The sequence below is a fragment of the Carex rostrata genome, chromosome 11 (genome assembly GCF_964058835.1).
Source record: "Carex rostrata chromosome 11, lpCarRost1.2, whole genome shotgun sequence".
Classification (NCBI taxonomy): domain Eukaryota; kingdom Viridiplantae; phylum Streptophyta; class Magnoliopsida; order Poales; family Cyperaceae; genus Carex; species Carex rostrata.
In genome coordinates this window covers 7558629-7581983 of record NC_135928.1, presented here as the reverse complement: position 1 = coordinate 7581983, position 23355 = coordinate 7558629, and the positions used below count along the sequence as shown (strand labels likewise).

Sequence of the window (23355 nt, the reverse complement as noted above, 5' to 3'; positions counted from 1 at the left end):
TGTATTTTTTGTTGCAATGAGAAATTTTTGGTACTTGATTGATTGTTATTTGTAGTAAGTGTAATATTCTTGAGTCAGTGTGAACCAGGTTTTATACTTTTTCTTAATTAATACAATTAGCCACCAATCTTAAAAAAGAAAAGAAAAGAAAAGAAAAGAAGGGATAAAATATTGGGATTAAAAATAGGTACATGGTACTGGAACTATTATGTATCACTACATCATTCATGTGGAGATCGAGGCGCTTGCTTATCCTTGATTCAATTTTTATTAAAAAAAAAATTTGTTATGTTTTTTCAAAAAAGAAAAATATAATTGTGTTTAAAATAATTATATAATTATGTCATATTTTAAAATTTTCGTCTCACTCTAATTTATTTTCTGATTCTGCTCCTGACTGTCAACACGACAAGGAATTAATTCAACTATCCTCTAATAAAATATCAGCCGAGAGGTCATGATTTTGTGACTAAGTTTTTAATTCAACTACCCATTGATCATCACTCTATTTTTATTGAATTCCAGCTAACCTCGTATATGAATGTATTACATCATTCTTTTATTGACAATTATTGATTTGTATGAAATAATAAATGCATTTGAACATGAATCGAAACAAGAATCAAAGGAGACTTAATTGGAAAGTGCACTTTGCTTGTGCTTAGTCATGACCATGGAATGTGTACTTCTCAATGTAATAGAAGCATATGGGCATGATTTGAAATGCAAAATAAAAAGAGGACTTTTATTAGAGGATATGATTTTTTTTTTAATAAGGTTGAAGATTAAGTTATTCAAGTATTATGTTTTTTAGAAAAAATAAGAATGTTATCCATATTTAATTGATATTGAGTGTTACAAAGATTTTGTAACTACATCACATAAAAAAAAACAAGATAAGATAAAGAGGAGGGTTCAAATGCCTCCATGTTTTTGTGCCTCCATCATGCCTCCATCTCTCTCCATCATTTTCAAAGTTCAAACAGTCGATCCGAACCGCTCAACCTAACCTCCATACTAAAATATGTTTGGAGACCAAATTTTATATTTTTAGGAATTTTTTTACTATTTTCTTAGATAGGTACAAAATCAGTAAATCTGAACCATCTAAAAACAGTATTTTTTTACCTATCTAAAAAAATAGTAAAAAAATTCTTAAAAATATAAAATTTGGTCTCCAAACATATTTTAGTATGGAGGTTAGGTTGAGCGGTTCGGATCGACTATTTGAACTTTGAAAATGATGGAGAGAGATGGAGGCATGATGGAGGCACAAAAACATGGAGGCATTTGAACCCTCCTCTAAGATAAATTAACAAAATAAATGCAAAGAAATGGAAAGAAATCGGTGAAAAAAAGGACCCTCCTCTCTCTCTCTCTCTAAAGGATCCGAATCTGCTGAAATTCGAGGTCGGTACTGTTCACTCTAAAATCCCTGCAATCCGAATCCAGGCGTCGAACTGTTTCGAGAGACGTGCAAGGAAAAACCAGCTGTTTCGAGAAGCGTTCTCGAAAAAATTCGATGGTTAGATTTCGGATTATAGGAATTTCAGGATGAACAGTACCCGATCTCAGAATTTCAGCTGATTTATTTTCCTCTCTAAAAAGAGGTCCTTTTTTCGAGAAGATTCTCGTCTCAAAGAAATAAACTACAAAATAGAAACTAGCACAAAAACTGTGGCTAGGGGTGAAAACGGATTCAATAAAGATTGAATCCGCTCTGTATTCGAACCAAATTCGAATTCATCGATCCGGATAATTTCTCTCAATGCAAATAACTACCAAATTCGGATACGGATATTTTTATCATCAAAAGTCCAAACGGAGCGGATATTCTCTACTATCCGGTTAAGGTTGTATTATTAGCGGAACTGTATCCATAACCCGTTTTCCAAAATGGGAACTTCTCTCTCACTGCTCAGGTGTCACATCATTTAATGACTCCGAAGGCGAGGGTACATATACACAATTCAAGTGTTTTTTTTTTTGCAGACAAAGCCCTTAGGCCAATTTCATTCATCAAACGGTGCTTTTACAGAATCTGGTAAAATCGAAAACACCCTCAAAACAGACCTTTTAAAACTAGAAGAACTGCCTAAAACAATCAAAAAGGAAAAGTGAATCCACTGAAGACCCCTCCCATCCTTCTTCCCTGTTTTGCCAAAGTATCAGCCAAAGCGTTTTGGTCTCTACTTATGTACTGACAGGAGAAGTTGCAGTTTTCCTTAAAGGCCCTCCAAATTTTATATAATTCCCCAAAGGCTCGCCAATCACCATCTTGAGGCGGATGAAGCTGAGAAGACACCTCCGCCACTGTAGTGTTATCTGTGAGAAAAACACAACAGTTGATTCGCCTTTCTTTCACAAACTCAATCGCCCTCAGCATTGCCACCGCCTCAGCTTGGATTGCACAACACACCGACTCCCCACTGTACCGGTATGCAACCAATTCCCCTTTATCACTGATTATGATTCCCGCCCCACCATTCCAATCCTTCATCCACGACCCATCCAAATTACAGAAGACCCCCGACTCAAGGACAATGTTGGCATCATCCCTATCTTGCAAGCATGTCACCGGATTCGCCATATAAGATTCATATGAGATCATAGATCTATACCTGTTGAAAGCCTCAATCGATGGCCGAATTGCTGAGTAAGCACAGTCATTCTGTGACCTCCATGTGGATACGGACATCCGGACCGGACAACAACATTCTTTTCTGTTATATATATATATATATGTATATATATGAGGAGGGATCGAGTTACAACAAGTTACAACAACGATTTTCTACATTTTCAAAGTCCAAATCATCTATCCAAACCGTTAGATGTGATCTCTACAATAAAATGTGCTTGGAGACCAAATTTTACATTTTTTGGAATTTTTTTACTATTTATTAAGATGGGTACAAAAACTAGTCAAATTTAGACCATTGATTTTTGTACCCATCTTAATAAATAGTAAAAAAATTCCAAAAAATGTAAAATTTGGTCTCCAAGCACATTTTATTGTAGAAATCACATCTAACGGTTTGGATCGACGATTTGAACTTTAAAAATGTAAAAAATTATTGTTGTAACTTGTTGTAACTCAAAAATTGTTGTAACTTGATCCCTCCTCATATATATATATATAGATGGGCTATGGTGCATTGCAATGCATAGGCCATGGTGTGCATTGGACCATAAATCACCGATTCAAAGTCCAAATGACCGATCCAAACCGTTCATCTTGTTCTCCATATTAATATGTGCTTGGAGACCAAATTTTATATTTTTTGGAATTTTTTTACTATTTATTAAGCCACTTTGAAAATCGCTGATCCAACGGTGGCTTCTGATTTTACTGTTCCAAACAGTCACCGTTGGATCAGCGATTTTCAAAGTGGCTTAATAAATAGTAAAAAAATTCCAAAAAATATAAAATTTGGTCTCCAAGCACATATTAATATGGAGAACAAGATGAACGGTTTGGATCGGTCATTTGGACTTTAAATCGGTGATTTATGGTTCAATGCACACCATGGCCTATGCATTGCAATGCACCATAACCCATCTCTCTCTATATATATATCTACAATAATAAAAAAAAACTCGATCAATCGATATTCCGGATCAAATCCTTTACCATGTATTCAGTACCCTGCCTACCCAAGAAATCTCGTCCGTTAAAGATGAATCCCACGACAAAAATCAAATCGTACAACCACACTATTCTTACATATTTGAAGAAAATCACGCATCTCTATCCCAAAAAAGAAAAAGGAATTGCAGCTGTACAAATTACATCAAGAATTCAAGATTCCACATACAGTTATTTTCATATTAAATTTTTTTAATTAACATTTGTATTTTAGAAGTTCATATATCTTAATTATCCGACTATTATTCGTTTTACATCCGTATTCGAATCCGGATCCGTGGACTATCCGTTCCGTATCCATATCCGTTTATGGTGGATTTGATTTTGAATTTTGATATTCATTTACTATCCGTATCCGTATTCGTATCCGCTCATTATCCAACGAATACGGATATGGTATCAACATTATCCGCTCCGTATCTGCTCCGTTTTCACCCTAGCTGTGGCACCAATTTATTTTTGTCAAAAGTGCTCTATCTTTTTGTATTAATAAATATAGATATCAACAGTGCTCTCTTTCTCTCTTTTGATATTCTTGATCAGCACCCATCAAATCATCCAACTATTTAAATGCAACCTCTTACACGAATAGATCTTTTGCGTGCATTGTCTTTCACAAAAAGATCAATCAATAGTTATAAACTTTTAGAGCATTTGATCGAAAGAAACTAAAATTTTAACTGCAGTTCTAGTTACATCATTTCAACCATGTGATCGAACTGAAACTTCAGTTCAAGTTCTTTCCATTTCCATGTAAGCATGAAATAAATTCGTAACTAGTGACTAGTGAAAGTCATTTCTGATTCGGTGCTAGATATAATAACATTGAAAAGAAAAGAAAAGAATCTTCGAGTACGGACCATAGTGACAAATGAATGGTTCAGATTCGATTCGACGGGGACAAAATTTATAATTCGGATATAATTCGAAAATAATTCAGTATAACAAACAAACAAAAAACCCAAAAAACTCCCCAAAAAAAATAAAAATAAAAAGTTTTTTTTATTTTTCTCGCGAATAATTCATGATTCGTATTAATAATAAACAATAAAAATAATTCATGATTCATATTTTATTTGTATCAATATGTGGTGACTTGACTGCTGGTCAAAAGCGGTGACATTTAATTGTGAAAATCAGATATTTTTGAAGTTCTTTATTTATTATTGTTGTTTGGTTTTAATTAAACAAGGATCCGCATGCTGTTGTCTGGCGAATTCTGAAATCTCATGTGCGACAATTAATCAATACACAGAGTGCCCATTTGCAATTTTAAATTTGACATTAAATGATTTATGTTCAGGGTCTAATATTTATTCCTACAAACTCACTAGAGAATATTTATAATAATAAAACATTCAAGGAAAATGTTTTAATAACAAAAAAGAAAAATTAGAAGTTTTGAATAAGTTGTGAAGAAATTTGACTCAATTGAAATAAGAAAGTATTAACATAAGAAATAATCTGAAATGATTCTGAACATGCAATATTTAAATACAATTAATCTAGAAAAAAAAAAACATTGTCAAGAATTTCGTTTGCCTTTCAAATTTCAAATAAATAACTTAATTTAGAAAAATTTCTAGTGTACCCATCTAAATTTTTGAAATAACCAATTTTCCCATCAAAACACCATAATATCCAATATGCCCATACAAATTTGACATTCTTTCTTCTATTCCCATTTAACTATCTAATATTTTACTTGATTATTTTAAAAATTAAATTAACCAATATGCCCTCATCTTCTTCCCTTCTTCCTTAAAATCCATCTTTCTCCTCCTCACCATCTCTCTCCTAAATATTTTCGTGCATCAAATATTGTGCTACCACACTAGATCAACAGAGGATTTTTCGCGGATAAGCATTCACATTCCCCATTTCTTAAAGAGGAAATAATTCTTTAAGCAGTTGCAGTTATGCTAGATCAAATGTGTTAGAAGTGTGATTTTTTTAATGAATTAAATTCGAACAAAATAAAAGTGAGAACCTTTCAGTCTTTAATTAAATGTTATTTTACAAATTCGACAATATAAATCATTGTTCGACGGGATGGGTGGCCTCATAGATGATTCTTATTTACATCTTCAACATTAAAAATTTGGAAAAATAACCTGCATTTAATCATACCATCAAATCGAATACCAACTGTTGCAGAGGGCGTATGCATAACACATATCAAATGGTACAATAGTGATAAATGACCCATCGTTTGGGGCCACTTAGCATGGTATGCAGTAATGCAGACACCCACAATGAAAGAAAAAATGAAAATAAACACGCACATGTAAACTCAGACAATAAGTACAAAGAACAGGTAGTTAAACATGAATAAAAAGTAGTAAACTATTTTTTTCCCTCACAAAGAAAGTAATCGATCTTTTGTCATTTTATTGATCGGACTATATCAGAATCCCCCGACCTTTAGTTCCCGGAAAATCCCCGCGCCGTCATCTAATCCAGTCTAACGCGTTTTGAAACTGATTTTAACGGCCATAGATAGAAATAAAAGAACTTTCCCAATCTGATTTTTGGATCTTCTCTTCCCCAATCTCTCTCCTGTTTTCTTCTCCTCTCTCCTGATCCCCTCCTCTAATGGCACTAATGGTAAAGAAATTTGATCTCTGGTTCCCTTCTCTTCTCTCCTCTTTCCCGTCCCCTTCTCTTCTCTTTCTCGATCTTCTCAAATCAACCAGGACCGCCACTTCTCTCCCTCCCAATCTGCGCTCATGGTGGATCTGAGAATCCCGCTACTACTGTCTGATCCCCAATCGTGATCTCGCGGTGCTTGCAGCTAAGGCGAACAAGTCAAGGCATAGCCACCGAGCTTCTCCTGGCAGAGCTGAACAAGTCACAAGCACCTCTTGCCTATCGTCCCAGCCTGGAGATTGGAGAGTTGTTTGAACTACAAAAGGTAAAACGAAACAGAGATAAAGATAGATTCAGATGAAGAAATATTTCATTACGATTATTATCGTGTCGATTACAGTGTACATAGATGAGTATATAAAGAAAAGTAAATTTGTCTATATCTATACAAATGGATCCTTTCTGTTATTATAAACAAGTTGAGCATATTGCCTTATTTCTGTTTCTTGAGCCAAAGACCAAGTTGTGTCTAGATGGCATGTCACTGATTCAGGAGATAATATAATAGAAGGGAAAAATTTCTTCCTCGATTCTATATTTTGTTATTTTTTCACTGCTTCTAGGTATTTGCTTGTTCAATGTATTATCCTGGACATAATTAGTGCTAATTTTTTTGGACCTGTGATCAATAACAGAATCATGACCATTGTTATATCTTGCTTCCTTTTGATTTTAGATTTGTAGTTGTTACATAGGTGATTTGGGGTTGTATTTGAAAGAGGAGGTCAAGTTTTCATGGGAGTAAGAGCTTGAAAGAGAAGCAAGAGGTATTTTTAGAGCAGTAAAAGGAGTAGGTAGATCTCGGTGTAACAAGGAGTAGGTAGATCTCACACGAGACGGTAACAGCGAAGAGACGACAACGGTAGATAGATTTGCACCTGTATCGGGTAAATACTTGAGCCATTTTTACTTGATGCTTGATGTATGCTTGCGTATACTTATCGATTGGATCATCGAGTGGGGTTTTGACCTCACTGATACTGTTGCTGGTACTAGCTGAGATGTTTTTTCTTTGGATTTGGCTTTAATGGTACTGATACTGGTACCAGTCTGGTGCTGACCTTATTAGGAATAGTATAAACTTTTTTACAGAACTGTTGTGGCTACATATTATATTGACCTGTCATATTTAATTGGAAAAAATTAGAGGTAATTCTCTGATACGTTGTGAATCTGCACCTTTCTTTTTAATTTTTAATTTTATTTTGTAAAGGGAATTCGGCACAGCCACCTAATGGTACCATGATCAAACCTCCGAAAAGAGACACTGATGTAAAGCTCCAACTGAATAAGTTTTGGTATCTTGTTGTTAGTTTTAAATCAGATGCTATGACATGATATTGGAGTTGAGTATATAATTCAGATTCGATTCTGAGTAACTTATATAGTACTAAAATCATTGTTCCTTTTGCTTCTGTGACATAATGACATTGTAAGATTCACGTAGTTTATTTCTGTTTTTTTTTCTTGGAGATTGTTTCGAGAGAAGTCCAGTGCAATGCTGCTGATTAAGGTGAACAATTGTACCAGACAACGGTAATGGACTTAGATTATAATACTATTTAGGTATATTATAATATTATTCAAGTGTTGTCTGAGTTTACAACACTCTGACATGAATAAAAAATGTCATGCTTTAATTAGTATTATTTCATTTTATTATTTGTTTCGAATTCTTTGTTATTAACTTAGACTATTTTGTTATATTATTCATGTAGACTATTTGTTTCGAATTATACTAAATGACCATGTCTGCAGGTTGTAGTTGCAATGTGAAACCAGTAGTGTACTGGTACAGGCTGTACTGTTGCTAAGTGGTACTACGGTTTCTGATATCGGTCTGCAGGTTTTTTTTTTGTTCATTATGGATGGCAATTGTTTTACTACTCTGGGTCTTTTTTGTTAACTGGAACTGTTTTGTTATATTATTCATGTAGATTACAATTTATTTAATTGTCTTTTATGAATTATACTAAATTAATGACCATGTCTGCAGGTGGTAGTTGCAATGTGAAACCAGTAGTGTACTGGTACAAGCTGTACTGTTGCTAAGTGGTACTACGGTTTCTGGTACCTGTCTGCAGGTTTTATTTTTGTTCATTATGGATGGCAATAGTAGACCATGCTATCCGATCTAATTCTGTGAGTTTCTTTCTTTTTGTAAAAGATCCAGAAGTAACCCCAATTAAGACGTCAGTTTACCTCTCCTTGTGCAACAATCACTAGTTTAGCTGAATATTTCATCCAATTTCACCCTGAGCAAACCTTAATATTAAATACTGCCTCAATTTTGGATTAATTTTAGCCCCAATTTTGCTCAATTAGGTTCTTGGTTATTTTATTATTTTATGCAATGGAATACAAAGCCAACTTGAGAAACTATCAAACCGGTACAGTTGCATACCAGAACCCATATTAAATGATAGGAAGAAGTTAGAATTAATTTGCACCACACCAAACCAATTGAATCTGTGCAATATCCTAGCTAGTATGCTACTAACAGGAATTTGCATATATCAATGCAGTAAACTCTCAAAATGATTTGACTTTCTCACTGTTTTATTTTATTTTACAGACCTAATTTGTTTTGCAATTTCTAATTAATCTTTTAGTCCTAAAATTGTGTCAAATTCATAATTAAGTGTTTGAGATGTCCTTTACCTGTTGTATAAGTTTCAAGTCCAGATTCCAAGTCATTTTTATTTAGTAATTTTTTTAGTGTTTTGGTCCATTTTGCCCCTAGGTCAGTTTTATAAGTTCTTTTATTTTCTACTATTCTGTTCATGTTTTGATGGCTAGAAAAGGAATTTGCATTAAATATAAATGAATGTACAGCCAAAAAATAATCGGGTATAATATGCATTTCTGATGACCCTTTCCTATGAAAAACTTTATTTTTTGAATTTGCATTAAATATAAATGAATGTACAGCCAAAAAATAATCGGGTATAATGCGCATTTCTGATGACCCTTTCCTATGAAAAATAATATAATCATGACAGAATTATATATTCCTTATTGCATTGCTACTGATGTTGTCACTGTATACTTGTTAATACAACTGTTGCTATTGGTATTGCTATTAGTATAGATCATTATTAAATTTGGGAAAATTATGAGTATTTCCTATAATTCATTAAAATTGACTCTTTTTTTCAGACAAGTTGAAGAAATCTATAGTTTTGGAGGCCACTGGTATACCAGTATATGTTGGCAAAAAAGGATGTGAAAAAAAAGTAGTTTTGGAGGCCACTGGTACTGTAAGGAGGGGTTGTTTTTATCTTCTAATGTATTTCTATTTGAACCCTTTGTTGAATCATTTGTTGTGGAATCATTTGTTGTTGAATATTTAATGTTGTTATAAAAAAATTGTCTTTACTATAAAAAAGTTGGTATACTATTTGAACAGTAGAGCTAGGGCTGCTAATTTATTCTGCATTTGTATCTTCTGTCATAATAATGTAGAAAGATCTAAATCAGCAAAAATATTAGAGTTGTTTCATAACTTATTAGTATTTATTTGTTACCAGTTTACAGGATTCAACGAAACTATCTATAGAGTTATGTGATAAGGTTTACAGAATTTAAAATAATTGAAAGTAGCATTTAGAAGGATATTTGAAAGAGATCAGTTTAGATTTCAATCATGAGAAATTTTGCTATTAGGTACTGATAAGTAAGAACAAGGAAATGATGTCATCATGCTAAAGGTCAATTTTACACAAGCTGCTAATTGTCATAGTTTTTGTGGTTATATTAGTATTGATGATTAAACGAAACTATTTATAGAGTTATGTGATAAGGTTTATAGAATTTAAAAAAATTAGCAGTAGTATCTAAAAGGAGATTTGAAAAAAAAAATCGAATTCTTTTTTACATTTAAAAAAAAATAAAGTTTGAAAAAATAAAATAAAATATTGAAAAAACTTAAAAATTAATTTTTTTTTACCGGTTTATAGGATTAAACGAAACTATTTACAGAGTTATGTAGTAAGGTTTACAGAATTCAAAATAATTAAAAGTAGTATCTAGTTGAATTAGTTTACAGGATTTAGTATTGATGTTTACAGAATTAGTTGAATTAGTTTACAGGATTTAGTATTGATGTTTACAGAATTGAAAGTTTTATGTTTACATGATTTGTTGAATTAGTTTACATGATTTAGTATTGATGTTTACAGAATTAGTTGAACTAGTTTACATGATTTAGTATTGATGTTTACAAAATTGAAAGTTTTATGTTGACAGGATTTGTTGAATTAGTTTACAGGATTTAGTATTGATGTTTACAGGATTTAGTATTGATGTTTACAGAATTAGTTGAAAAAAAAATTCGAATTCTTTTTTACATTTTTAAAAAATAAAATTTGAAAAATAAAATAAAATATTGAAAAAATTTAAAAATTGAATTTTTTTTACCGGTTTATAGGATTAAACGAAACTATTTACAGAGTTATGTAGTAAGGTTTACAGAATTCAAAATAATTAATAGTATCTAGAAGGAGAAAAAAATTTTGAAAAAAAATTTTGCAAAAAAATTTCGAAAATAAAGTTTTGAAAAAAAAAACTCGAATATTTTTTACATATTTCTGTTTACAAAGTTTTAATGTAGTCATAGTTAGTTTTTAGTTTTGAAAAACTGTTAGAGATCTTCTAGATGTGGTCCTAGTCAAAGGTCTAGAAGTGGTCCCAGTCAAAGTAGTTAAAGTGGTTAAAGTGGTGGTTAAAGTGGAAGTTATTGGGGACCACACATAATTGAAAGTTTTATGTTGATAGGATTTATTGAATTAGTTTACAGGATTTAGTACTGATGTTTACAGGATTTGGTATTGATGTTTACAGAATTAGTCCGGGGATTTTTGGGGGACTGGAGTTGGGGGACTGTTAGCTGCTTCCATGAATTAAATTCGAACAAAATAAAAGTGAGAACCTTTCAGTCTTTAATTAAATGTTATTTTACAAATTCGACAATATAAATCATTGTTCGACGGGATGGGTGGCCTCATAGATGATTCTTATTTACATCTTCAACATTAAAAATTTGGAAAAATAACCTGCATTTAATCATACCATCAAATCGAATACCAACTGTTGCAGAGGGCGTATGCATAACACATATCAAATGGTACAATAGTGATAAATGACCCATCGTTTGGGGCCACTTAGCATGGTATGCAGTAATGCAGATACCCACAATGAAAGAAAAAATGAAAATAAACACGCACATGTAAACTCAGACAATAAGTACAAAGAACAGGTAGTTAAACATGAATAAAAAGTAGTAAACTATTTTTTTCCCTCACAAAGAAAGTAATCGATCTTTTGTCATTTTATTGATCGGACTATATCAGAATTCAAAACCAATTGAGTACTATTTCAAATTTTCTGAAAATAGATTAACCTAGTAGCTTGCATGAACCAATCAAACAAAATATGAACAATATTGAAACATCTCGTTAACCTGGACTGTTAAATTGATTTAATTTGAAGGTCCCCTTTTTTTTTATCTGTGGTAATAAGGAGAACGGGTTGATGAAAATTGAGAGAGAAGGGCATATTGGTCAATTTATTTTTAAATTTTTTTTAGTAAAATGTTAAATAGTAGAATGGGGATAGAAGAAAGAATATTAAATTTTTATGGGGATATTGGATATTATGGTGTTTTGATGAAAAAATTGGCTATTTCAAAAATTTAGATGGGTACATTAGAAATTTTTTCTTAATTTGAAAGTAATTTTTTTACTTCAAATTTTGCAGGTTCAAATTAGAGAAATGAGATGGATGTCAGAAATCAGTATTGTCATGTAGTCTACTTGTTTTGTATTTTTTTTTTCTTAAGGTTATAGTCTACTTTGTTATGTGGATGTATCCTCCTAGATCAATTCTACCTAAAATATCGCACGTTATGAATCATTCTTAGTTCAATTCTTACATCAATGCTTTTATTGGCAAAAGACTTCATGCCTTTATTGAATTGGGTCAAATTTCTTCACAATTCTTTTAAAACTTCAATTTGATTTTTTTTTTCTTTTAAAAGGAGTTTGGTACTCAAGAGTGTAGTCTAAGGACCAACCTTTTCAAACTAAATCTATGTTCATGCTAATTTTCAAAAAAATTCTAATATCATGCTAATTGTTTTGAGTATTAAATTAGAGGTCAAACAATCCAACTATTTAATATTCACAAGAAATTTTTCAATATAAATTTTATGATGTTTCATACAGAGAATATTATATTTGCTGCTAGATCAAAAACTGATTATCCAATATCATGTTAATTTTGAATTTCTATTTTTTTATAATGCTAAATAAAAAAAATTCGGTCAGCTAGCATGAATCCAGATCTGATGAGGTAACTCAAAATTTTGAATTTGGATTCGTCTTATTAGAATTCGGAATAATCCGGATACAATATCGTTTTTTTAATATTCGTGTCAGAACAAAATCGGACGGTGCGGACATAAACTAAAATATTGAGTTAGGTGATGCTAATTCAGCTAGCAGAGTGCAGGCTCTACTCCTGTTCCCAACGAATTCAGATCCTCGTCGTGCCGTAAAAAATGAATCTTTTACAAGAGTAGAACTAGGGTGTTCTTAAGCTCACGGTGTTTTGATGAATTAACTTCAAAATTTATTAGATTGATTTTAAATAATAAATCTAAAATGTTAAAACCGATTAACTTCACAAGTGATGAATTTATGTAAAATTTTTAGAATTTTGAATTAATTTTGTATAAAGTCAAGTTGTCAAAAAGTGTTAAAATCTTTGTATGTAAATTCATCACTTGCGAGATAAATAGATTTCAATGATTTAGATTTGTTATTTGAAATCGATATAATATATTTTGGAGTTAAACTCATCAATCATCTTGATGAGCTTAAGAACACCCTAGTTTTACTCCTTTTACAATTAGTTGATTTAGACCGTTCTTTTAACTTTGCACGAATCTCAAAGCACAAATAATACTACCATGGGGGTGTAACGGATCTGATATTATCCGATTTCGTCCAGATCCGAATTCAAAAAATTACTTAAATTATCTGATCCATATTTGAGACTATCTGTACCACAGATAAGAATACAATAAATTTTTTAACTATCAGTAACTATCTGTATCCAACTGTTTACATACCTAAACCACAACAAATGGACTCTATGTTCTTAAATTGATTTATTAAACTGCATATTCATACCAATAATCTATTAAACTGCATATACATATATATTTTGATGAATTATATAATACTATGACATAATTAGTGACTAATGTTTTGATAATATGATATATGTTTTGTAACCAACAAACTTATTATGAAAAATATTAGATCTAATTTATGAATGAAAAATTATATTTAGAGGTTATTCTTTACTAGAATATACATTAGTAATTTATCTTTAATTATTTGAGTTATATTCATATACAATCCGTATTCGTAGTGTTTAATATCTGATCCGTATTGGTAGGGGCGGATTGACATCAATCATATAGGGGGCAATTGACCTCCATTAATTTTCAAAATAAAATTGTTTTTCTATGTTATTTTCTATATATTTTTGAATGAAATGCTATAAGTAATGTAAATTGACTCCATTCGTGGTATGGAAATTTTATATGATTGACCTATGTTTATATTTGACCTTCATAGATTGAAAATCTGACTCCGCCCCTACGTATTCGTATCTAAGACTATCTATATTCGTATTCATATCTGAAAAATTATAACAGACAAGAATACGATTTGACCACTATTTAATCCGTATTCAACCGTTTAAACCTCTAACTAGACCCGTGCGCCATCCCAAATAGGCACCGGCTGAGGAGTAATCTGGACCAAGCATTATTATGGTTAGGGGTGTTCAAACAGTTCGATTTAATCGGTTTTGGACCGAACCGAATTAGTTCGGTTTAAACGGTTCGGTTATTTCGGTTTATTGGATCGGTTCGGTTGACTTTTCAAAATCGAATAATAAGTTTGGTTTGGTTTGGTTTTAAAAATTCCAAACCCGAATATACTGAACAGACCGAAGTTTATTTCTCTTAATACCTGCGACAACTTCTTCACCCACGCCCCTAATTGAACTAGGTCTTCAGATCGCTTCTCCTCTCTCCCACGTCTTCTTGTCTTCACCCACGCCCCTAGTTGAACTAGGTCTTTAGATTGCACGGTTTCCGCTGCTTCTCCTCTCTCCCACGCCTTTTGTCTTTACCACGTCCCTAGTTGTACTAGGCCCCACGATCCCACACCCACACTACTACTACTACTGTCAAATCACCGAACCATTCTCCTCTTCAACTGTCAGTCTCTCTTAATCTCTTTACCTCTTTCTTACATAGTTACATTTGCACAGACTAGATTGAAGGTTGAAACAATTTTCTGAGTTTTCTTTCTTCTCTCGTTTTTAGCTGTTCTACGGCTGTGGGTTTATCTGAAATCGAGGGTCTAAGTTGAGTCTTCTAAACATCGACGTGCCTTAATTAGTATTGTGAAGTGATGAAACAACAAATTAAATGAAATAGCTTTTTCTGATTTATTACACACATCTTTTACATCTATTTATAATGTTTGGCTAATCAGCCGTTGCCTAATTTCTATATTTGATTCTCTTAATCTAGTTGATTTCTTTCTCAGATTTGATCTATGATGATTTATGAGATCAATCCCTTTATTCTTGTCTAAGCTTTTCTCAAATTTGTGATATCGCGATTTGTCGAAATTTTTGGTTCTGATTTCTGGTAAATTTTATATGTGCTGATATTTTTTCTGGTATACTATTTTAATTTACTGGTATAGAATTTGGTTTTCAATTTTGCTGGTTTGGGTTGGGGAAAACAGATGAGAACTGGTACTGTTTTTTATACTTCGGTTTGAACCGAACAAACCGAATCAACCGAAATAAAACTTTGGTTCGGTTCGGTTCGGTTGATAGGCTAATTCGATTCGGTTCGGTTTGAACACCCCTAATTATGGTAGTCGTGAAAGATTCCTTTTTACGGTACCGAAGAGGATATGGATTCGTTTCGTACTTTTTCCATTGCGTCAGTAACTCGCTATAGATCGAAGGACACGTATAGCAGCTCTAATCAGAACTCAGATCAACGCAATTAATACCTCAGTAGCAGCTCAACTGCCGTCGCTGGAGTTGGGAGATAACTTAAAAACCTCAAAAGCATGAAGATATGGCGCGATCCCTATTCCCAATTCATTCCGTAGAGAATTCGTATCCTCTGCATCAACTCAAAAAGGAATTTCCTGAGTTAATGCATCTGGACCGTCCGATCAGCTTTAAAAATCGTGCGAATTAAATCCGCACTAATATTAAAGATCCTATATTTTTAGAATCGGACGGCCAGTATGTATTATCTCGAAAGATCTTTTGAATTAATGCAGACGATGCGGACTCTTCCTTAGATGGGTAACAGCCGCGGAAACACCAACCAATTTAATACATATTGGCCAGTGAACCTCTTCTACGGTTGACTCTACCCACATTAAATTTTATACAAAATATCGATTGTTTTTATTATTATTATTATCATAAATAATCGTAATAATAATTTAATTACCAACAGGGAGGTAGGTAAGAGTCAGACCAGTAGACAGGGGAGGCAATTTATACATAACAACTTTCAATTTTTACAGAACATTATTTTTAGACGGACCATTTTACCCAGAGAAGGAAACGTAAACCCCTCAAATCCCTTCGCTCCAGCTTCTCTCTCCCTCTGTCCCGTCACCCCTGTCTCTCCCTCTCTTCCGGATTAAAACCATTGTTTTCTCTCTCTCGGATGAGAACAATCTCTTTACCTCTCTGTCACACTTTCTTGTGGGTTCGAATTTTTCCAATTTCAAACCCGGTTAGAGTTTTCTCCCCTCTTTCATCTTGAGTTGCGACTTTGCTCACAACCCGTTAAGGATTCTTTGTCCCTGTTGCTTACTGTCAAGTGGGTTGAGCTTTGTGCCGTCAAGTAGGTTGATGAAATTTCCGGTAAGTTATCGAAGGCTTTGATTTCTTTCTTTTCATTTTCGAGCTTTGTGGGCTGAGCTTTGTTGCTTTTTGCTTGTGGTTTGGAATGTGAAAATCAATCCCTCAATATGCTTAATGTGATGAATTGTAGACCCTATTTTGTCTAGTGAGATGAATAGTGTGTTACTTGATTCAGTATTCTAATGCTGCCTGCAGATGAAATTGACTCAAGTTTTCAATGGATGAACCTCAGCCTGAAAATAACAGTGCTGATATCAATGTAAATATTGATATATAAGATAAAAAAATGAAGGGATTTGAGGGGTTTACGTTTCCTTCTCTGGGTAAAATGAAGGGTAAAATGGTCCGTCCAAAAAAAGTGTTCTGTAAAAATTGAAAGATGTCCTGTATAAATTGCCTCCCAATAGACAGTAGTACAAAGGTAATTAATTAAGACTGTCTCTTCTCAATCATTTGCTTTTTTGTTTTTGATTCTTTTTATTTCTTCTCTCTTTTCTATCCGCTCTTTTTCGCTCCGTAGTTATTTAGCTGACAGAAGGTTCTGTAGTAGTTTTCTACTCCTTTTTTTATCAGGGCTCAAATACAACTGGAAGTGATTTCATTTAGTTTTATAATGTGCTAGATTGCTTGTGAAGAAGAAAAGGAAGAATGGCATGGCCAGAAAGACCAGTGATTATGCTGTTTGGATCGTCTATTGTGCAGTATAGCTTCAGCAATGGTGGATGGGGTGGTATTCTTACTGACATTTATGCCCGCAAGGTCTATACTCAATTTTATTATCAACCTAATTTATTTCCTTGAGGAATATTTATAGAAGAAGAAAATGATATTTTCTGTGCAGGCTGATGTGATTCTACGAGGATACCAGGGATGGAACTCAAGGCGAGCAGTCCAGATCCTTGACAAAGTTTTTCCTAAGGTTTGTCCCTAAATTGATCTATTTTGGTACATATTACTTGTTCATAGCTCATTTTATAATGTTTTCAAATTCAGTATTGATGGAAGCTCAGTTTTTGAGAATATTAGAACATAAACCATATACTTAGAAATTCATGTGCATTAAATAATTAATAGTTTCAGATAGTAAAGTTACAACTGGACCATTAATATCCCCAAAATGGATTGCTGAGGTTTGCTGTTTCAATCACTATAGCGGGACCGTGCTGTTGAAATAGGGTGCTTGTGATTTCAATTGGATGATATGGATTTAAGAGATAAAATGACAAGGGATAGCTTTACTATCTGACTGTGCATAAAGCAGTCCACGACCTTCGGGTTTGATTGAGCATCTTAAAACCTTACTGTCAGGCATTTTGGGTTTTCAACCAAATAAATTAATAATTTGACCTGATTGTGTATATGCTGATATTGTCATGTCTTGTACCATTAATAATGAATGGTGCTGAGATTATCTGCAAATTATGCTTTACTGCAAGTGATAATTGAAACTTCCAGAATTGATGGAGGTCTTTTAGGAGGCTAACTGCTAAATTACCATAGTCATCTAAATGGATTTTGTAGAATCACGGTTAAATGAATAAGTTTAATTTTTGAAATTCAAATAAAATTTGGAAAGTATCTTGTTCATTTGATAGGTTTGGATTATGGCTTTCAAATAAGTTGATTTTGGAGTCGCAGTTGGTTTTTTTTTTTGGGTTTATTAGGTCACAAGTTGGGTTGAGTAGTTATGTTTGGATTTGGACCTAGTCAGCCAGACATCAGCTCTGGTTTCAAACCAGCTTGGTTTTGGGTCTTTTTGAGTTACAGGCATAGTTTGGTTTAGGTTGCTTGGGTCAGTTTGTGTTTTGGGTCATTGTTTTTCAAAAACTTATAAAGGGTGAGTTCTGATTTGGGACGGGTTAGATCTTGCAACCTCTAAAAAATGTACCAGTTCTGATTTTCATTTTCATACTTGTCTTAGGATGCACCGGTGCAGCCTTCGTTGGTAATTGTATATTTTGGCGGCAATGACTCGATGGGACCTCACCCGTCTAGCCTTGGTCCCCATGTTCCTCTTACAGAATACATTGAGAACATGAAAAAGATTGCACTATATCTAAAAGTATTGATTTTCTTTCCCTTTAATTTATTTTCAAGAGCTGCACTAGCTGATATAAGACTGAACTGCTTTAACAATTACTATCAGATTGGTCCATAGGATAGCTTGGATGATTTATTTCTCTACTTTTGACGCATGCACTGTAACATTTTAGGTATATGCTTGTGTAAGTGTCAGTAGTGGAGAAATGACTCATTTGCCCTCAAAAACCGACCAATTAGAAGATTGTCATTTTTCTGGACATGCTACATATTTTTTATTTTTCTTAATAAATAGTAAAATGAGTACTTTATAAATTTAAAATGAGTTTTAATAGAAAAGACAATAAAATGGGTAAATTTGTGAGTTTTTGAAATTTAGAAGGGTAAATTTATCATTGTTGTTGTATGTGAATTTTAGAGAGGAAAATATGTAATTTCAAAGTTTTTGAGGGATATACATGAAACTCCCCCCCTTAAATGTAGCAGTAAGGTTGAGGTTTTACGTTTATTGGTATTTTCATATGCTTTTGTGAATAATTTTACTACAACTAGTTGCTTCCTCTGTAGAGTCTGTCTGAAAATATACGCATTATTTTCCTCGGTTGCCCTCCATTGAATGAGGAGATGCTTCGTAATGCAACAAGGTGATGTTGTCTCCTAGCTATTTAATTTGGATATTTATCAGTGTGCATGTTCAGTGCTTTTAACCTGTATATTAATTTTATTTTCATGTATAACAGTACTGTCCTTAGCAAATTAGATCGAACAAATAAACTATGCAAGGAGTACTCTGATGCATGCAGTGAATTGTGCAAAGAGATGGACATCAAATTTGTTGATTTGTTCAAGTCAATACAGAAGGGAGATGACTGGGCCACCATTTGCTTTACGTAAGTACATCATGCACAGATCATGAATACACAATGTCATGTGAAAATGTTAATGGATTGATGATGCAGGGACGGGGTACACCTGTCAGAGGAAGGGAGCAAGAGAGTGGTGGCGGATATATTGGAGGTTATAAAGGAAGCTGAGTGGAAACCATCCCTATACTGGAAGGATCTTCCAACTGAGTTTGGAGATGATTCACAGTATGATCTGGTTGCAGTTGATGGTACATCTACTATTAACATTTCTGAATGCACTTTTCATCGCCAGATTAAATGGGACTAGATCCAGCTACTCTTCATTTTGTTATTCAACTTTTTCTTTAGCTGTTTCATTTCAATGGGGGGTATAATTGTCAGTTTGATTTTTGTTTTTATTGCCTTACATTGCTGCTTGACTGATTGCTTTTTAGTTATATTATGAAATTCTTGTATTTGTCAGGTGCAATTGGCACATGAAAATTCAAGTTCCCTCATCATAGTAGGATGAAAATAATGTAATTTAGATGCAGTGTTATTATGTTCAAAATTATATTCTAGTCCCATTGAGGAGTTATGTTTGATTTTTAAATCTTTAAAAATTCTTTGATTTTGATTTTTAAATCACATTAGTAGTTTAAATCTTTTTGAAAGCAATTAGTAGTTAAATATATCAGAGATTACTTCTTAAATCAGGTAATCCAATTCGAGAGAAAAGTTCAAGCTCTTTATCAGAAAGACATCGGTTTTTGCTCTTGTGCTTCTAGTTTATAGGAAAAGAAGCTAGGATAAGGCCGCTAATTCATACTAGTAATATTACATTGAGCTGATCATTTCTAGCAAGATATTTCATGGGCCTAGGTGGATATTTCATTCATTTTGAAAGGGGTTGTCTTCCATTTTGTTTTTGTTTTATTGGTGGTTTCAAAGACAACAGTCACTTGTGAATAACAGTTAAGTGTTGGCCCGACCCCCTATGAAAATATTATAATTAGAGATTATCCAACATACTGAAATTAAGGCCACCGCCGTAGTTCTCTCCAATGAAGCACCAACCATCGATATCTTCTCCGTCTGATTCCCTGACAAATTCAACAAAATATAAACCCAAACCCACCTCTTCTTCTAATTCTTCTTCTTGTTTCTCCCCAATCAATCCATTCTCATCATGATTTCCTCCTGCCCCAAACTCATCCAAATACATGATTTCATAATCCTCATCAAACTCATCATCACAATTGATATCAAGATCATCAGTCAATTGACTGAGAAGCCAATTCGCATGATCAAACCGGACCCAATGTGTCTGGTTTGCCGATCCAACGAGCAAATGATGGACCGCAACATCAGTACTGTAATGGTGGAACTTGTGGGTCCCCTTGGCTTGGCCTTGTGATTTGTCACTGCACAGAGGGCCCCTACAGCTATAAGACCCCCCGGCCGGTGTAGCGAGAGTGGTTTGTCGGTTTAGACGAGACTCGGGTCATGAACTTGGTTGTGGGTACAGTTTTTAACTCGTTCACTAATCTGGTTTTGGTTTGTTTATATCAGGAACAGGATAGAAGATCGATCTCTCTTCTCATCATTTTCTGTATTGTTGGCTTGGGTACGTACAACGGTCAACGGGGTCGCAATATATACAACTAAAGGATAATTTTGATCTTCTTGAGCTACAAGTTTGGTGCTTTCAATAATTAATTAACATGGTCGGATATTCCCTTTTCTTGTTTACATTAATTGCAACTTTTTCAAAGAAAAATTATGTATATATTGCTACCCAGTCAGAAAAGGATTTGATATATATGCGGCACCAGTAAAGCAATTATAATGATATATAAATATATAATGGTAATAATATAAAAATATTAGTAACAAATGTAGTAATAGTCATAACAACAATAATAAATTAATAATAATCACAATTGAGTTAGTGTTATATCCCGAAATTTTAAAACCTAAATAATTACACTAATCTAAAATTTTCACTCAAAGACATAACACTAACTCAATTGAGAAATACCTAAATAAATTAATAATAATCACAATCAGAGAAAGATATAACACTAACTCAACACATGAGAGTAAGATAGCAGCCAAGAAAAAGAAAAAAAAACGAGGAAGAGGAAGAGAGGGCCTTTTATAACCGTAGATAGGCAGGAGGAGGGTTCAATCACCCCCAGAGAGTGGTTAGATGACCCACGCGGAGAAGCCTTTGTTGGTTAGCTATGTGGTGCTAATTACCCTCCTTGATTGTTGTGTTGTGGGTGCTTGAGATTATATCGAGTATGGTTTTGTATGTTTACCAGAACATTGAATTAACAGGGGCCTTTTCATAAATTAATAAGATAGAGGGGTGGTTATGCTAATTACCCTTGTTTATGTAAATAAATTAAATAGAGGGACTGAATTGTAAAACATATAACCTTATGTGATTTGTATGCATTAAAGGGACTAAAATGTAAGAGGTAATTTGTTTGATATTATGGCCGGCCAGGAATATGAATTATGAATTGGGCCTATGCATTAAAATTGTTACCATTAGGCTTGAAATAAGTTGTTTTAGAAATGAGCCTTATAATAAATGGTTATGGCCGTATGCATATTTTAAAAGGGATTGGGCCTTGAATGGATTTGAGTATGTCATGATATATATATATATATGCTAATAATTGGGCAGAATCCTAAGATATAAAAGAAATTGAAATGGACTTTGGCATTGGAAATAAAATCGGAATTCGGCTTGCCAAAATGCGTAATTGTCGGATTTGAAAACGTGGCTTTAAAAGTTTAAATTTTATAAGGAATCGAATAAAAATCGGATACTTACATAAACTAAAACACTACTAACACATTTAAAATAAAATAAAAGTTTCATAATAAATTTTTAAATTAAAACATTTCTTCTTTAAAATTTTGTAAGACTAATTTACGTGTCTAAATTATAATATAACTAAAAGTATATTTTAATACTTATTAGTTTAGTAATAATTACATAATTTATGCATGTTTATAAAAATAGTAGCATTAGGAATTTTTAATAATAAGTTAACTTTTGAAACCGCATTGCGACCGATTTAAAATAATTAGAGTTACGCTAAAATAAATCAAATAGATAAGTAATTAGGATATATTAATAGGTAAGACACGTTTAAAATTACTGTAACTAACAAATGATTATTTTTGCGAATATTTCGACATTAGAATTTTTACAAGTAATTTATCTTCAAATTAAATTATTAGGAATATAAATTATTTTAGAATTAAATTAGATTAATTTAAATCAAAGTAAATAATTAATATCTGACAAACTAGTTCAGTCAGACTGACTGAATCGGTAAGTTTTATAAAATCGAAATAATCGAGAAGTTGACTTGCACATTAATTGGGATGAGGGTTAGAATAAAATTAGCGTAGATTTTAATTAGTTTAAATCATGTGATCACAGATCAGTCAACTCCGTACGAGTCCGACCCGTGGGCCGATCCGACTGACCTGCAGATTGGAGCATACGCGGAGCACGCTGATTTTTAGCGACAGAGACTCCAGCCCCCTCAGGTGTGGGATATCTGAATTATTCTTTTCGTGGGCACACTCTTACCAGTCGATCCATCTGACCTGACATCCGCACTTTATTTTAAGTAGTTGCATTAAAACTTTAGAGCATGTTTATCCTTTCTGCACTGTAGGTAGAATTGCAAAAACCCTGAAAAACCCGAATTTACTGTATTTTAAGAGTAGAGTAATTAAATAATATTATATATATATATCTTATTAGAATATTAGGTTATTAGTTGTCTTCTTCTCGTAGAAGACTATATTATTATTTTACGTGCATATGCATGCATTGGTGAGAGCTGAGCAGGGCCGAATGACTTCGTTCCGTCTTGTGTCACTTGTTATGGGACGGCCCGATAGCCACTGAGCCGAGCGTCACTTGATTCTCGGATGGTCTTAGGATTTATATTATATGTACTAGTTGGATCTATATATTTTTCGTTTCATTTTACATTTTTACGTGCACCGGTTCGAGTCCGGATGTACGAACGATTCGGGAGTTTCCCCACCTACATTAGGAGCTACATGCCTAGAACGGGTTACCCCATCGGTGGTTCGAGGCCCCGATGGCATTGTTTCAGGGCTGCGCAGTTGGACTGGCAGCCTTGA

At 33.3% G+C, this 23355-nt stretch overlaps 1 protein-coding gene across 4 annotated transcripts; it reads left to right on the top strand.

Annotated features, from left to right (window-relative positions):
• The first annotated feature begins 14407 nt into the window (after nt 1–14407).
• LOC144562312 (GDSL esterase/lipase WDL1-like) lies at nt 14408–19783 on the top strand. 4 transcript variants are annotated; one of them, XM_078311512.1, is made up of 7 exons: nt 14408–14594; nt 16908–17044; nt 17127–17204; nt 18207–18347; nt 18893–18969; nt 19066–19215; nt 19285–19783. In XM_078311512.1, exons 2-7 carry the CDS (start codon nt 16934–16936, stop codon nt 19496–19498), a joined length of 771 nt encoding a protein of 256 aa, XP_078167638.1. In that variant the 5' UTR covers nt 14408–14594; nt 16908–16933; the 3' UTR covers nt 19499–19783. The 4 variants fall into 4 exon arrangements, with proteins under 4 accessions (XP_078167638.1, XP_078167639.1, XP_078167636.1 ...); XM_078311513.1 differs by lacking the exon at nt 14408–14594 and adding an exon at nt 14841–15772; XM_078311510.1 differs by lacking the exon at nt 14408–14594 and adding an exon at nt 15809–16285.
• The last annotated feature ends 3572 nt before the right edge of the window (nt 19784–23355 follow it).